Below are 18,458 nucleotides of genomic sequence, written 5' to 3'. Positions count from 1 at the left end.
TAAACGATTTATTTTAGAATCAATAGTCGTTGGCTTCGCTTGTCCTGCGTGGAAATATTTGCCGGTTGCTAATGTTACAAAACAATAAATACCCATAGCTGCCGGACTCACCTAATGGCATAAGTAGCATTCGTTGTTTGGACTGGTGATTTATATCCGTGAAAAGCGTCAACAACGAAATTGCTAAACATTTTTTTCGCGATGAAATTACATACGAAAGAACGGTTCTTACGTGTCCGCGCGTAATATGTAACCCGACGAATAAAGAGCACTTTTCGTCATGAAATGATGTCGAATATTCTTAACATATCGCGCCAACGACTTTTATTCGACGGATCTTCATGTCGTTCGCGTCGCAATAAACCGTCACCGAAGCGACCAGTAATTGCATTCTAAAAAAATAAGAAAGGTTTCGTCACTTCTTTCCCAGGAAATTCTTGATAGCGTGTGCGTATCACATACGCCACTACCAAGGCAATTGCATGTCGACGAGGCGGCCAAAACACTATGGTTTGAATTAAAACGGTTATTACTCTGTTCTACTGTATTCTAATTGCAGGTGCTTTAAATAAAATAATAAAGTGCGTGATGATGGCAACGCACCGGAGTAAAAGCGATTCTACGTTACCGAGAGGTAATAAGTACTCGGTAGTCACGATGGAGCGGTATGATCAAACCGTCGCTTCGGTACTGTCAAAAAGGACTCGTATATTCCGGCTCGGTATTCTGCTCGGCGTATTCTCAATCGGATATATATACACGATTCTTCCAAAAATATCGACCCCGCCCGACGGACAGACGAAACGAGTAGAGGTATTACCGTACGAATCTCCCGGACATTGGCCGCAAAGACAACTATTAGCATCGGTAACACCTTCTTCTGTACCATCAACGACCGCTAACATAACCAATGTAACGGCTGCTCCGGCGAAATTCAAAACCCTATACCCCCCGGAACTGTTCACGGCACACGAAATTCTACACGGGGCGATTCTTTTATACGTACTGGGAATATTGTACATGTTCGTGGCACTCGCGATAGTCTGTGATGAGTTTTTCGTTCCTTCTTTAAATGTGATCATCGAACGATTGAACATTTCCGAGGACGTGGCCGGAGCGACGTTCATGGCGGCGGGCGGCAGCGCTCCCGAACTTTTCACGAGTATCATGGGCTTGTTCATCGCTCATACCGACGTCGGAATCGGCACCATAGTCGGCTCAGCCGTTTTCAACATTTTGTTCGTGATTGGCATGTGCGCCATGTTTAGTAAAGATGTATTACAGTTAACTTGGTGGCCACTTTTCAGAGATGTCGTGTTCTATAGCATTGACCTAATTCTGCTCATGGTTTTTTTTCGTGATAATAAAATTGAGTACTGGGAAGCCCTTATACTCCTGGGCATGTACGCCCTGTATGTGATTTTCATGGTGTTTAATGCTGCTGTCGAAGGCTGGGTGAAAAGTCTCCTACCGAAAACCAATCAAGTTCAAACCGTGCATAGTGCTGAAAACCTCATACTCGACGAGGTAAGTTTTACAATTCTCATTCTCGTTTTCAAAATTTTTAGATATGACTTCCTATTCAACAGGTGTTTTAACGTCATCTTAAATATCATTTCTCTTTATAACCAAAACCGTTGTGTCTATGAATGTTCTTCGTCTTTTTGAAATATAAAATGACCTAAAAGCACATCACAGAATGATATAGGTGCCTATGTTTTAAGTGAGAGTCTATGGAAGGTAGCCGTTACGTGAATTCTACCGTAATTTCATAGTTGTTTATGCCAGAACCTTCGCGAATAGTAGATGCAATCGTTGGTCGCCAGGCAACTGCATCCTAAAGATGATGGAAGAGTAGGAAGCGGTATTGTTGTAGTATTTTTCGAGCCATGCAGATGTCTTCATTTGAGGCAACACTGGATTGAATGGCATCATTGATCTCTATGATTTTCTAAGAAATCCCTCCAGTTGTATCATTCTCGATGACCTTAAGCACGTACATGGGGAAAACGGCAATTCTCATAAGCAATTTAGTACGGTTATTAAGCGTCTCGCACTAAAGTCTTGAAGGAAATATATTCATTGTGTCGAATCATTAACGTTTGTACGCCCGTATTTCGTCTCGCCGTTAAGATTTCCTTTCATTTCCTACCAATTGATCTCGGTCATCGAGATTATAGATCATAGAATCTTTTAATATTCGCGCTGATTGCCGTTAGACAGTGCAGCGCACGGCCCGTGCACTGAACGCGTCGTGAGAGCCCGTCAATTTAACTTGATGAATTGACGGATTGAGAAATCTGATGAATTGGGGGCCATTAATGTTGCTTTGGCGACGGAACAAAAGACAAAATGGACATTACAGTTGCCATGGAGCAGCGCTGAGTGGCACTCATTTTATTTTGTGTTAAGACCATGCAAATGTCACTGATTTACAGCGGGCGGTATTTTATTTATGAAGTGCGAATGCATCTTTTACGGACAATATTCGATTTCTGCATTAGGGGGACGTCGTTAATGAAGTTGGAAGTTTCTACGACGGCTTTCATCGATAGAACATGGCGGCGCAACAAAAACATATAATGAGGAGACAGATTGATATTGCGAAATGTACGGTCACGCACTCGGCAGAGATAAAAACACAAATCAATGAATCGGTATTGATCTAATATCATAACAATCTTTGCACATTAGCTGCAGATTCGACTTGCAGAGTAAATAACTATTGCAAATAATAGGCTTAAGGGATGAATTCCTAATCATTTAATGAAATTCAATTGATTGCAACTGCCGTCGGTATATAAACGCCACGTTTCTGTTAGAATGACAGTTGCAATTTCTGCCATGCCGCCAAAATGTATTTCAGATACGCAGCGCTCAAGATATAGACCCATATTTTCACGAATAAAACTGATCAAAAACTCCCCGTTTATAAGTTACGGTTTTTTCTAATTCGACTTTAGCTTTAGTCGCATTCTCCTGCACATGTATCACACCCTCGAATTGCACATACTTGGCGCGCAACTGTGTGTTAACTATTCGGTGTGCTTCATATCTTTCTCTTCGTCTGGCTTTAATTTCAGATTCCCAGCTCTACTCCTCCAGTGCGGGTACATCAGGTAAAAAGAACAACGCTAAATTCAGTGTGTAATTATACCATAAATGTGTAATCTATTGTCATGTTTACGCTGTAGCGCATGAAGCTGGTGTCTATGACGATAATAATGTCGATATGTTACTGAAGAGAATTGCATCTTAACCCACCGTAACGCGCGTGTGCCTTAGTGTTGTTGTTTTTGATTTGCTTGCCACCCCCATTGATGTTTGGTGGTAATACTGTTAGATCTGATAGATATTTGGCTATCGATGTGCTTATACCGTAGTGACACTTCGAAACACTTGAACAAGTAACCATTTTTCCTACGATTAATACGATATCGGTAAATCAATCTTAAATCGTAGAGAGAAGTCAACGGATTAATCATCCTCTCGATTGCCAGGATTTGAAAGGCTACCGCTGAAGTAGCTGATGTCAACACTTACCCTGGCCGCAAACACTTCATTGGTCTATTACATTGCCCTAGATTTCTCGGGCGGACAGGTTGCTACTCAGCGGTCGCCATACAGTATTTCTAGCCAATACAGATTGGATGCTGCATGGTGGCCGCTGAGCGGTAACCTGTCCGCCCGAGAAATCTAGGCCAATGTAATAGATCAATGACGGGTCTACGGCCAGTGTTTGCATTGGCGTAGGCTTCGGCGGGGGCAATCATTCCTGTCAATTGCGAGGATGAGCGGATTAATACAAATGCCCACAAAGTATTTTTCGCAACATCATTTCATAGTTTCTTCAAATCTACGTATCATTCAAAATGCATCAAAAAGTAGTGCTGAATGGAAATTCAACTCGTAATAGCGGTCTTGACTGCTTGCGGCTGAAATTTTTCTGCTGCGAAAAGCGTGTTAATAGGCTTCCATTTGCCTTTCAAATATCAATATCCGACGAAACCGTTCCGTGTACGCGTGATTTACCGCGATTTACGGCGCAAGAGCTCTCCGTCGCGCTGATCAATTTAAATCAAGTCAATAGCGATACGTCAAAAATCCATTTCCTCCGTTTAAAACCGGTGAAGTAATGACAATATTAAGATAACGGGTGAAAGTCGGCCCCGGTTTCCGCCATTAAACGTTCAGTAAACTTGGAATTTCGGACATGGGACCGGTCTTTCCAGTAAGGTCTTCCGTCCAGAATTGCGTATTGCCATGTCAAACTACCAAAATATAAGCGTATAAAAGTTTGTATATTATTATGTTATTTTTGATTTTTTGTTAGATTATATTTTTTCGCTTCCCGATGTGAAGTTGATTTGGAATATTATGTTTAGTGATCTGAATAGATCATCTCGGGAGAAGTTAACTAATTAAACCTATGAACACCAGTTAATTACCAATTCCACTGACGTCGTTCAGCTCATTTATGCCTTATATGGAGCAACATTAAGCCGCACGTCCTGCTGTTATTACAGTAAAGCCTTGCTATGGCTACAGACACACTAAATTGCCATAATGGAATAATATCTCGATAGGCCTACTACACGATCATTAAAACTAACTTTATACTGTATTTACATCAAAACAACAAAATATATCTATCATGCAGGTAAACTGTGTATTGTTTAACTTATAGCTTCCAGATCTAAAACGTTCATCAATAATATATTGACGGCTGCATCCCAGTGAATAAACAGTTTTAGGTTTTGCGAAGGGTTGTAGGGCTGTCGTATCTGATTCAATATATACGAAGGCCTATATCACGTCTCTTGAGACATCTCGAGATTCTATATCATTTCACACGTCCTCGTCACGCCTACAATGTAGGCCCTAATTACGGCCGTAGAAATCATATTAAGTTACATAAAGTGACAACAGGTACGTACGTAAAATGATGGGTTGGGTCATCCTTGTATAAATTCGAGGACGCTTATTCAAACGCAAATATCATTATTGCATTACCAGGAAAATATTCTAATGATATGTACCTACTGAAAATGTTTAGTCGAATACAAAATTGATACGTCAATTTTTAGTACAAGGACCAAGTCGTTGTCTGAAAAGAATTTACGAGGTTATTACGTATAGGCCTATATATCGTGATCGCCGATGGAAACATAAATTTTGTAAAACGCTGGGAAATCCTTCGTATCATCATAAAAACCGCGAAGCAAAGTTCTTGGCAGATTTATCCTGTCCTGGCTTAGGTCAACCTCGGGTCTCCGTTCGATATTGCGAACGATACATCGGCTGACGATCGATACGTAACTTCGCTGGTTTTGAGATGATGACCCGGCCCGATCGATAACCAACCCCGCGCGCAAATAATCGATTCCGACCAACCGAAATTAAGTCGACAACTCTCAATCAGAGTTCGATGATTCTCTCAGTCAGAGACGCCATTGGCCGTTCTCGATTTGTCGTACGATTTCAAGTCTAAAGCCCCCCCAGACTGTCTTTAATTAAAAGATACTGCCTAAAATTAGGAAAAAATAGGATTGATATTCGATAGAATTAAACTCATGTTGAACTGTATCATGGCTTTTCTCACATTGTCGCGTGCTAAATTTGGAATCGCTGCACAAGGCGTGGCAGAGTACACGCTCTGGAAACTGAGTGACAATAACAATCAAAGATGATGAATATATAGATACGTGGCCCTTATATCGATTACCGTGATCAAATGCGCAGGTTTGGATCTGTTCGAAAATAAATCCTAATATTTAGCCTCGAGTGGATAGAACTTCGGGATGAGTCGACCATCCGCGAATAAGGCAATATTTGGAAGCGGATAACAGAGAGTATAATCTATATTTAACGAATCGATGCGAAGACCTAAGTTTATTCATTTGTGACATCGCGCACCAAATCGCGAGGGAAAATAGATCTCCGCAAATCGATATAGATGCTCATGAATATTTCAAGCCGTCTTCAAGCGGCTTAAGCGATGTCGTTTTCCATTCTTCCTCTTCTCCACTATTTCGCCATATCGCGCGCCTCGAGACAAACACGACGTATCACTATAGCTAAGCTAAACTTATTAATGCTATAGTCTAACATCCTGACGAAGAAATAAAATCACCGAATCTAAGTTGAATAGATCGACACGTAAGAGTTGTTAACGGATTTCAAAATACAAAGAAATTGATACGTGATAGGTATAGATAACCGAGTAACAAGTTCAAGCGAACCCGTCAATTGCACTTGCCAGGACCGTGCCGGGGGTAGCGAACGAACCCCCTCAAACTTTCAAAGTGCCCTTCAAAAAGTCAGTGCAAAAAAATAAGGATACAATTTTTTTTACAGTTTTGTTTGTTTATTAATTAAGAGAAGACTCTTCTAAAGTCTTAAGTTTTTTTAGTTAAAGATGTTCATCAATAGATAAAAATCCATAAGTCACTCGGATACAATTTTTGACCCTTGAAAATTAAACTTTAAATGAAGCACTTAATGTGTATATTGTATATCTATCGCGGTTTGATAATTCAAGGTTGATGTGATGTAGTCTAATGATAACTTGTACATTTTGGAAAAGGTTAAAAACTGCATAGGGTTGAACTGTATTCTGAAATCATTCCGTAAAGGCGTCATAAAAATCATTAATGAGACGTTGTTTAAGTTTAGGTCACCGACAAAAATCTTATTCAAGACCTATCCTTTTGCAATAGGAAACTGCCCCTTTTCACGGCGAAAAAGTGCCATTTGTCTTGAAATAGAACTGCCCCTCAAAAAAGCACGGTACGGACATGCTTGTCGTGAGTTGAATTCTCTCGAATGAAGACCGGAGTGCCACCTTTGATACCTGTTTCTTCAGTATGTAAACGCTCGCCAATCTTTCACATTATAACGATTCGGATTTGGCTAGTATATTGAGCCCATAATCTAATTAGCGGAATGTCTAGGGTAAACTTGTGCGTCATTCAGTTTAAGTCATGAATAAGTGATGTAGGCCTATGCGCTATTTGCAACTAGTTCGATTCGTCGCGTGGAATTTATATTAAAACTCATTCAATATTGATACGAAAGTATGAAGCAAATCATAATCGTTTGAATTCATCGGTATTTCTAGTTGCGATACTTTGTGTTATTTGCCGGTCGCTATGGGCGCCGATGCGACGCTTATAATTGATCTATTCATTTTGAAATTAATATCCGTTCAAAAAGCGTATGTTCACTTTCGACTTGTTTTCTATATTGCTTGCTTTTGGTTGAAAATAAATGATTAATTTTTTTACTCATGATTCAACCGTAAATTCTATGAATATGATATTGCTGAGCGACTGAGTTAGACCTCCGGCGCAACATTTCAATCTAAGTCTACGATTAGATAGCGCATCTGGGGTGTTGTGCGAGGCTGTTGACTCGTTTCAGTTCCTGGGCCACCAACGCCGTTTATCTGTCAAAATATGATATCTTAATATCACCAATATTCATCCAGACCTACCCCGGCAATACGGAAACGGGCGAGTTATTTCCCGATTTTAATACCTAGTGTATCAAAGGGGCGACGCTTACCAACAAAGCGTGACTTCAATGTCGACGAATTATTTATCGCGACGTGTCCCAAATGACAATATGTGACAAAACAGTTAGTGGCGCGCGTGTATCCACGTACTCGAATGATGAATATTTTCATATCACACGAAACGAAAAGATCATTTCGATTCTTACTTTTTAAGATAAAATCTTAGAATGATCTGTAATCGCATACCTACTGAATATATTACAGAATGTGTATCGATCTTTGGATAAAAGCGTAGTGGGTCTCGTCTCGGGGTTCATCTTGACGCCCAGGAGACTCTCTTCTGGTCTCTCACTGAACTATCTTACAATGCCCTGCACTAGCGGTGCTCTCAGAGGGTTGACCCTTAGAAACAAACAAGAGCCTCAAGCAATATCGCCCGTAAGGCGCATCGGGTTTTTATACAAAATTTTTCGAATACCGGTACCACTCCGGGAATATATGATGTTTAGATGTGTGAATAAGTGATCAATTTTCTGATTTACGTTGTCATGGTAATCGTCTATAGAATAGGTAAGGTGAATACCACAATAAGTGACGCAAGTCGAGGGGAAACTAAGAGCTAATTAAATCTACTTTCTCCCTGTCATCCCTTCTCTCTGCTCTATCCGTACTTCCTTCCCTTCGCCTCTCTAAAATTCTATCTCCTCCCATTCCTGCAGTCCTCTCTCATAACTAACTTCTCGCTATTGATTTATCTTTCTCGTGTTATTATTGCTTGCTCACTTTCACAAATTTCTGATGGCAATTCAATGAATATTTACAGTGTCAATGTGTTTTACTACAGGACCCATATTGGTCGTTGCCGCCAGTGGAAGTAAACGATCTTAAGGTACCAACGAACATAATTCAAGAAAAAATATAACATAGCATTCGAAGAAAAAAAAACATATATATATATATATATATATATATATATATATATATATATATATATATATATATATATATATATATATATATATATATATATATATATGGCACGATGGCACGCGGTTTCATATCAAACGTACACAAATACGCGAAATATTTGCGGATATATGTAGGCCTATCAGGCATATATATAAATATATAAATATATATATTTTGTCATTTAATGACACGCTTAAAGACTGCGATACGATGATTTATATCTGCACTAAAACATGATCAAATAAACAGCGGCGGATATTTCTGTTCGATATATATATATATGTATATATATAGAGCCGTCGTAAATACTCTTTTCGATCTAAATTCGTGGCAGAAACTCCGACAAATCTTTCCGTTTTGTAGTTCAGTTTCGTACTACTAATCAAGCAAATTGATCGATAATTCGCAACGTATAAAAAAGCAACAACTATTTTCATGTTGTTTGAACGTAAAACCGCGTGCCACGTTTCTTTTACAAACCATTTCGAATCAATCAAGCACTTTTATCCGCCCACCGAAAACCGGGTTCTACTACAACTACTGATTCGAAAATACTTATAATCCGTACAACATCGGGATGAAGAAATAACAAATCCGCGGGTTTCACGAGAACGCCGCACGTGGACCGCACGACGGATGTGGAAAGTCTGTTGTTGGAAAAAGTGAAAATCCTTATTGATCGGAGTTGTGTGAAGGAACGGTCACGTAGAATATATTCATTCTTTAGAGAAATTAATTCCTCACAGTGTTCATGGAATCGTGTAGTATTTAACAACAACAGCATGAAGAAATGTGTGCAGCTTTTCCTTTCCGTTGCCAGTTTAGTCTTTTGTTTCGTTTGATAGGATCATTGCGGATGGATGTTTCACAGATTATTAAGTTCAAGAGTGTGCGATAGGCACGCGTATCATTCACCGTTTTAGAGAATGTCGTTTCACGTGGTTTTCTGATAGAAGTTTGTAGATTTCATTTCGTACGTGTTAGTAAGAGTTTTTCATTTATTTTTGGATTTCAGACACCGTTTATGGAAATCAGGATCGATGACGTATTTTCGAATATGCTGCTGCGTGTTTATCTAATATCTGTAACAGTTGACTGAACAAATAGAGAAGAAATTGTTAAGAAATATGTGCAAAATTCTATTTCTATGATTGATCTACTGGACCGAGTTTCTCGAGAAAAACGATTTTCGGTTTTGTTGCTGTTTGTTTGGCCTAGATCTACTTCATGTTTCAATGAGGACAACAGTTTTAAGCTTGAATCTGTCGATGAATCTAGATCCTAAATAATAATAATAATAGAAATACTACGACCATCGTGCAAAATGCAGCCTCATATTTCGCAAAAATAGCGTCTAAAATTAAACTCCGGGGAGGCATTTCCCCGCTTATCATTCGGCGACAAACATCAGGGATAGAAAATTATTATCATCAAGAGTTGCAAATTGATGACATGCATAGGGAGTGGTATCTTATGATATTTATGTATTTCCATAATATGTACCTATAATTCTCTTAGTTTCAGCGCAAATGGCTGGTTTTTCTAGCATTATGTTATCAGATTTCTACATGTATTCGACATTTGGTGGTTACGCTCGGGGCTTTTCATAGACGAGACATATGAAAATACATATTTTTCCAAAAACTGATTTTTGTATGTGATGTATGAAAAAAAAACGCCGAAAACAATTCATAACTAATCGTCGTTTTTTGTTGTTTCCTAGCGACCGCAAAGAACGACGAGTATGCCCGTGTTACATTCTGGAAGCGGACGATTCCGACAAGGGGTTCTACAACTAATGATCCACACCATCGATCCATTAGCTGAAGGTAAAATTTCTATGAATATTTTATAGAACACGATATCTCACGATATTTTGTTATTTGAACATAAACAAATAGATGATCGGCCAAACGCTGCTTAGCCACACAGGACACCAGATAAGTAGTGCCTGGAGAAGGCCATCCTGATCAACATTGATATGACTGTCTAGTGGGGGTCTTGGCTTCTTGCCCATATCCTGTGTTAATTAACCCCTAACTCACCGTTAATTTTACGGAAATCAATTTTGGAAACGGGCCCCCCACGTCTGCGTTGGCTTCGGATACACAAAAAAAGCTTAAGATGCAAATTCTTATTAACACCATCAGTAATACTAACGATTTTCGTGATGGATTCTCGGCTTGTATTTCTGATAACATAAGAGTTTCATCTGGCAAGATGAAACTTCCATCGCACATAGTGAATGGAAAGTTTTGGGCAATATATATATATATATATATATATATATATATATATATATATATATATATATATATATATATATATATATATATATATATATATATATATATATATATTGCCCAAAACTTTCCATTCACTATGTGCGATGGAAGCTTCATATATATATATATATATATATATATATATATATATATATATATATATATATATATATATATATATATATATATATATATATATATATATATATATATATATATATATATATATATATATATATATATATATATATATATATATATATATATATATATATATATATATATTTATATAGATTCTACATGTGTGTATACGTCATCTCAATTCTGTTTTCATAAATCTATACATATATACATGTGCACATAGGTAATTACATAAGGATGGGAAGAGACATATTGCGAGCATGGTAATGAATCAGACTAATGTAGCGTGTAATAATTTCTGTTCGATCTAATGGTTACATAAGTCACGACGTAATGAGCAAAGGAGCTCTTCTCGTATTCAGTATGAAGGTTTATGCCCCCTGTTTACTGTTCGCTTGATCGTGTGTGTGTGTGTGTGTGTGTGTGGGAGCTGCTTCTAGCGATATCGGCAATTAAATGAAGTAAATGGAATAGCCATCATTTTGCCTGTAATGGATTAAAAACTTAGTCGACTTCTTTCAGCGTTTAACCGATAATAACTTGTGCTGCGTTAGTTCAATCAGTGCACCATATCAATCTCCCTATTCCAGTTGATGTTACCCTTTACCTGTTAATCATTGTTGATATGGACCATTTTGAATCTAATGAACACAAAACCCAACTATCTGAACATTTTGAGATTATTTTAACTGATTTTTGGAAAAAGTATAATGGATCTCAACTGTAAATTCTTTATTTTTGTTCACAAAAACTGCTTTAACCAAATTGGGAAACGCTATCCTGCTATACGGACGGTACTCGTTAAAATGCTGAGTAACAATAACGAATGCTGAAAATATCTAATTGATGACTTTCGTATTGCTCTAAACTTTCTTTAGGTCGTTTACACGATAAGGCAGCACAGTTGCAGGCAGTTGTGCGAATGAATTCCCCGAGAGAAGTGAACGATAATACCGGTGACAATAAACTGACGACCGATAGCGAGAACAATATCGCCAACGGCGGCACGCAGAACAATATAGCCAACGCGAATACTGAAAAATCGCAGGTTTATCAAAACCCGAATTTCCGTCGCGATTCACAATCAGGCGGAGGGAAGGAAATGAACTCGGATACGGAGAAAAGCGAAACCAACGGCCCCGACGCCAAGTCGCGACCGAGTACGCCTCATAAATTAGACACAGCGCCAAATAAAAATTGTGATACATTAACGTCAATATCGAACGGAGATTTGAGCGCGATTCAGGACAAACCCGAGTCAGAAATGTGGTCGCGCCATTCCAGTCAGCCAACAACAATGACGTCGCTGGAGACGGTACTGGACGCGGACGAATCGGACGAAACCGCTGCGACGGCGCGGAACGGTAAACAAAAATGCAATGGGCAATCTGTGATGTCAAACGGGATTGGGCCGCCTCCGCCGTACCCGGCTAACGGTACGAGCAATGCACCTGAAAACCCGGACGATGATAATAAATCAACGGTAAGGGAAATCCACGTAGAATGACTCGCGTACGTGCAGACGTAACGCTTGTCGATTATTCAATAGACTGTGTAAAATGAGGAAGATGTGGCATCGATTTTCAGTAATCTCTCATTGCTTCATCAACTGTAATTCATTAGAAAATGGTGGATGAATTTCCGAACCTTAGACAAACAGACGTCATTCTTAGTTCGGTGCAGAATAACAAAATCCATTGCGAATGAAAGAAACAAATCGAACCTTTATCATTGATTTGTCATTTCATCCGTTTTGCATCATATATATCCACGCTGAATTTATATCCGTAACTCTTTTCATGATAAAAACTACAATTGATAATAAATGTTAAACCTTCGATTAATTAAAAAGTGCGAGAAAATTGATTATTTCTGAATATCATGAATAACGATGTAGTTATTCATACTTTTGAAACGTATTGAAATACGTCTGAGACTTAATCCTCCTTGTCTTTGTAGAAAGAGGAAATGCTTGAAGAAGAGGAGGAACCTTTGGACCTTAGTTGGCCAAAATCACACCGGAAGCGATTCACGTACATCCTCTTAGCTCCGATCATATTCCTATTATGGGCGGTTTTACCGGATGTACGAAGACCGGTACGTATAAAACTGCTGTTATTTTTTATGGAAAAAATAACTTCGTTCAAATCCGGTTCATTGCTATTCCTTTTATCTCGAGTTTATTATTCTCCAGATGGGGTGAAATAAAACTGAAAAGTCTTTTAATCATGTTTTAGGAGAAGCGGAAATATTTCCCGATGACATTTCTCGGCAGTATAATGTGGATTGCGGTGTTCACGTTTATGATGACGTGGTGGGCAGATACTACCGGCAACGCAATCGGTATACCTCCGCAGGTATGTATCCGAACAGAGTCAGAAACAAACCAACCTGAATTACCACGAATAAGCTTTACTTCTATCATTTATGGAGCCGTGCTCAGTTTCGTTATATATGTAGGAGATAAACTGAAATGGTTCGTTTTTATCGATAGGTGATGGGTGTAACATTTTTAGCTGCCGGCACAAGTATACCTGATCTCATTACTAGTGTTATCGTAGCCAAGAAGGGATTTGGTGATATGGCCGTTTCCAGTTCAGTCGGCAGTAACATTTTTGATATAACTGTTGGGTGAGTGTATCTGAATGAAAAATAATTCTTTTACAAGGAACAGATTTGATTATATGTCATCCACTTGGTGCGATTTCACATCGAGAACAATATATCGAACGTTTTGTTTAGTGGGTTTCAATATTCTACTTGTAGATTACCATTCCCGTGGTTGCTGGCATGTATAATCTATTGGAAGCCGGTTTCGATAAACAGTTCCGGTCAGATTTGCTCTGTCGGTTTACTATTTCTAATGCTGATGTTCGTCATCAGTTCCATAGCTGCATTCAAATGGAAGATGACGAAATCGCTCGGAGGAATAATGTTCGTCTTGTACTTCATCTTCCTAACAATCACATTACTGATCATGTTCGACGTACTGACGTGTCCAGTCTGATCCCGAGAACTTCGGCGCATGCGCGTGCGTACCACACCTGACAATGTCTTCTTGTACAGATCTGTGAAAAACGATATCAACGATAATTACAATGATGATAATACTAATGATAACATGATAGCGACTGATAAATGACAGCGGTAATAAATTTTATTACCGCCATTGTTATAAACTAGAATTATTAGGTGATTCTATGCACTTCCGGCGAATATGAATGGAGAATTCATATACAGCGAAGAGAAGTGAAAATGATCGTTGTTACCGAAATGAGTCTCATGTTTCTCGAGAACGAAGATTTTATGACTATATAGACGGGCTCGCTCAGGGAGAGTTTAACATTTAAACGTACAGTTTTGGAGCGGGGATGGAATTCTGTTTGCGCGGCGATCGCTCGTATTTGCTGATGTCATGAGCGATTTACGAAGTACATGTTGCTTTACTCGGAACACACAGTGGACTGGAATAAACTCGGTTTTGATTCGAGCCGGTCTAGTTGAATTGCACGACACTATAGTGGGAGGTCGATTCTTCGTGATTTCTTATCATTCCGTATTTGAATAATGCAAAATTCTGCTGGAAACCAGGAAAAATGAAGTCTTGGTTCTTTTAACAGTATAGAATCTTTCAACAATCGCTATCTCTTTAAATTGTATAGCAGACACTTGACTAACGATATGCAACATGATTGTGTCCAGTATAATATTGTCGTTAGTATCCGTAGTGTCGTCATGATTGAAATGTGTAACCTCTGACAATGATTTATGTACAAAAAATGTATTTGAATAACTACAAAAGAAATTCATTTGAAATGATTAGATCGGTAATTACTTGAAACCAGTAATATTGGAGTGAAAATTCTCAAAAAAATTTTTTAATCTCGTTTTTGTTTTAGAGCATAATTCTAAGGTCACTGGTATGGTTCAATATTTTTGTCTCTCCTTCTTGGAGTCGGATCTCTAGGGTTTAGGCAGTGTCGTCTGACGTCAGTACGGCTGCCTCTTTAACAAGATATAGACAGTGATTTGTATGCTTCGCAATGAACGAAGGGCTTACAAGTAGTTACTTCGTAATGCCTTACCCGATATCTGCTGTATAGCAAATTACTCGATAATCGAAAGGAATCAATCATTCTTTCAATGGGTTTTTTAATCGATCTGTATGAATATCATTTTCGTTATTCTGCAAATACCATAACCAGAGACAGTAGGTTCATTGGTTCCCATGGAAACTTATCACTGATCAATTCTGGAATAGGTAACACAATAGTTAATCAATCAACAGAAAGGTTGGTCACTAGTTCTGTAATATGTCAGTTGCTAGGACACCGTATAAAGCAATATTAAAACTGTTCAACATCACTTTCCGTGCGGGATAAATACTGACACATTTCAAGTGCGCCGCTCTGTCACAAAACCAACATGAAACCACTTTCACCCATCTACAGCAGTAAAAAACCTAATTACCCCCATTGAACTTGTTAACACGCCTGGTACGGTGTATTGTCAAACCCGCACTGTTTATTCTGACTCTCGATTCACTGAGCACCACTCAGGTTTCCTTTGGCGAGAATTAAAGCTGCAACCGCGGATTCGAACCACGAATCCCGGATTTATACCTTAATGTAATAATGTTAATAAATCAGCGTATTTCTATTTCGAGACGAAATATATGTCAAAATTATTTTTCTTTTTAAACTTATGAAACGAAAAAAGATATTTTTAAGTTCTTTTTTGTGTACAACGATTATTCATACATATGAGTACACATTTCTTGGTATAGTCAATATTCAAATTAGAATGGAACAAACACAAAGAAAAAAACGTTTTAAAAGCTACCGAATACCGTGGCACGGTTTTTTCGGAAGCATTAAAACTTTATTGGAAGATCGGCAATGTTGATAACCGTGGCAGTTACAAAAGGTGATCGATGGACCATTGACAATAACGGTATTCCACAACCTGCTATAAATGATTTATCTTCAGAGCGCTTTCAAAATATTGTATCATTTCAGTCGAAGCTTAACTGTGATTTTAGTACGAAAACAAATTATTAGAGAGATAGGCAAAACGGTGGAAACGAATCAATTCTTATAGTCAAAAATTGCTCAATTTATTATGAAATAATCTGGGGCCAGTCCTTCCAGTCCTGTGGCTCACTTGGTTACCAAGTTCCAACATGGACTCCAAAAGAGAATCGTTCTAATCCACGGTTCAAATAATAGACTGAACTGATTCAGCCCGCAGTCATAACGCCAACGTTTGGACTCGATTTTGGACTCATCCTAGCTTTGGAGCCAACCTAATTTAAACTCATACACATCCACTTATCTGACTTCACCGATATCGAATATTTCCTTCGAAGATACACTTTATATCTCCAAGATGTATATATATGTAACAAATATCTAAACGCCATTTTTTACTCAAGATGTGTTCATTTTTGTGTATTCATTAATTTGACGGTTCATAGTACAGCGTATATACATGTACATTACGATATATATCATTTGATCTTCCGTTTTTAGTCGAGACAAAATTTATTGCCTTAGCAGTATTTTGGGTGTTTTTGTGTGAACGGAAGATTTTCTGTCGTGTAAATGTATATACTAATACTACACAGTGTCCAGAAATTGATTTTTCGCATTTCAGATAATTCAACCGCTGTGACTCTAGGGGACCACGTTTTATTTGGATGTCGAATGTATTTACTGAGTACATAGCTGTGTGGTTTGTTCATGTGGCAACTCCTTCTTAAAAGTAAACAATTCGGCACAAATTCTCAGCGGTTGGCGATGATTACGTAGAATATGATCTCGACCTAATCGTTAGTAATAAATGTATTTGATTAATGTTTTTAGTATGTTGTAATATAAATCATTATTATACATTATCAAAAGGAGACTGTGTACGTATATTGAGACCACTCGCTCGATCACACATGGGCATATTTTATATTTACGTAACTCATATAGAATCTATATATATATATTTTTCTTTCTATAGAAATTCTACGAAAGTTTCTGTCTCTCAAACTGTTATTCTAATGCATCCTATGTGTTTCTAATCGCATTTCGAGGGCGATCTTTTTATTGCTCTATAACGAATCTCTGACGATTTTCTTTCCGCGATCTTTTCGTCTTATCGAGTAACGATACCACGCGTAAACACGCGGTTTATTTTTCAAACGGACGCCCGACGGCAAAGAAATATTCATTTTCACATTTCTTCATTGGTTGTAAAAATTACTACGACATCTTTATGATATATTTATGGAGAATTATATTTTCATTTTTGGACGCATCTTATTTTTCGTGTATTAAGTTCGTTGAATCAAATAACCCGGCATACCGTACTATATGTGAATGAATGCCAGTTCTTAAGTTGCCGTCGTTGCGGCAACTAATCTCAAACCGTGGTCGTATCCTATTTCTAAGTTCACAGCTTTGATTTATAGAATATTTTTTCGCATTTTGTTCATGATATATATTCAAATATCGTCTTAAAAAGAAGCATCCTATCTATCGCTTTTAGATGGAAATATAAATTTTCATTTGAAATATTTAATCATCATTCGGTTTGCCTAACAAGACTGTGGAAATATGCCTAATAGGGGTACGACCACTGTACTGTACGTTTCTAAGTTGTTTAATCTGCAAAGATTGTTCGCCACCCACTGTGGAACTGGATTCAGGGGCGAATATGTTATAATTTACTGTAATTGAATGTATAAAAATAGTACATATTGATATGTTTTAAAATATACATATATCTATTGATTAGTTATATATTGAGCGTATCGTGTAAAATCGATCGTATATGAAAATAGATTTATCCAGTTGAAAATAGCGTTTTGTCTTTGATTTTCTCGAAATTGGATAGAATGAAGTCATGGTTTAATTAATTGGAGGTTGAAACTTGTAGAGAGAGCTTCGAAAGAGAAAGGCTTGAATTTCAAAGTCGAAAATTGAATTGAGAATCCCACATTGAATATAAGAGAAAGGTGAAGTCCGAAAAATTTCCATCAAGCCTTCAATAACTCGACTAATTGCTTCGACGTTTCGACTATAACTAAATAGTCATCTTTAAGAATACAGAAGATGACTATACAGTACGGTATTGCTGAAGAAACGTCGAACGAATAAATTTATAGCTCAAAGGAAACTCTTCGAACAACGCCTTTCTCGTTAGTGTGGAATTCTCAATGTAAAACACGGACATAGGGTTTCATCAATGGTTTACAGTTGAAAATCCGCTGAGGAGCTGCAAAGTTAAGTCCAAGGAAAGGATGATCCGCTATCGTCAAAGTCGCAATATTCAAGTAGCACCGCGCGACGGTTTTCTCGATCGGTAGAAATTTCAGTCCGATGTTAAAGTCCCCCGTGTCTCTTTTTATTTAAATCAGACACAGTCGATGGTATACGGGTCAATAATATGGAGCAATTGAAATCTTAAGATAAACAAAAGACAGACACTAACTGTGTCGATTCACAAAAGTACAACCCGCTATGCCGACCTGTAATACAATCACTATACACAGATAA

At 38.0% G+C, this 18,458-nt stretch overlaps 1 protein-coding gene across 1 annotated transcript; it reads left to right on the top strand.

Moving 5' to 3' along the window:
• The first annotated feature begins 591 nt into the window (after nt 1-591).
• On the top strand, nt 592-13,918 carry LOC141905490 (sodium/potassium/calcium exchanger 2-like). The gene is made up of 7 exons (XM_074794357.1): nt 592-1,527; nt 10,209-10,314; nt 11,790-12,394; nt 12,871-13,008; nt 13,149-13,268; nt 13,406-13,542; nt 13,678-13,918. The coding sequence occupies exons 1-7, from the start codon at nt 592-594 to the stop codon at nt 13,916-13,918; spliced, it is 2,283 nt and encodes a 760-aa protein (XP_074650458.1).
• The last annotated feature ends 4,540 nt before the right edge of the window (nt 13,919-18,458 follow it).

Source organism: Tubulanus polymorphus, chromosome 5 (assembly GCF_964204645.1).
Source record: "Tubulanus polymorphus chromosome 5, tnTubPoly1.2, whole genome shotgun sequence".
In the NCBI taxonomy this organism is placed as follows: Eukaryota; Metazoa; Nemertea; class Palaeonemertea; order Tubulaniformes; family Tubulanidae; genus Tubulanus; species Tubulanus polymorphus.
The sequence above is the reverse complement of the archived record's forward strand: the minus strand, read 5'-3'. Positions and strand labels throughout refer to the sequence as shown.

Bases quoted from the DNA above. Each gene is read 5' to 3' on its own strand.
- LOC141905490 (XM_074794357.1), top strand. From the start codon at position 592: ATGGCAACGCACCGGAGTAAAAGCGATTCTACGTTACCGAGAGGTAAT. The intron at 13,009-13,148 runs GTACGTATAAAA...ATCATGTTTTAG, and splicing joins TACCGGATGTACGAAGACCG to GAGAAGCGGAAATATTTCCC. The intron at 13,269-13,405 runs GTATGTATCCGA...TTTTATCGATAG, and splicing joins CAATCGGTATACCTCCGCAG to GTGATGGGTGTAACATTTTT.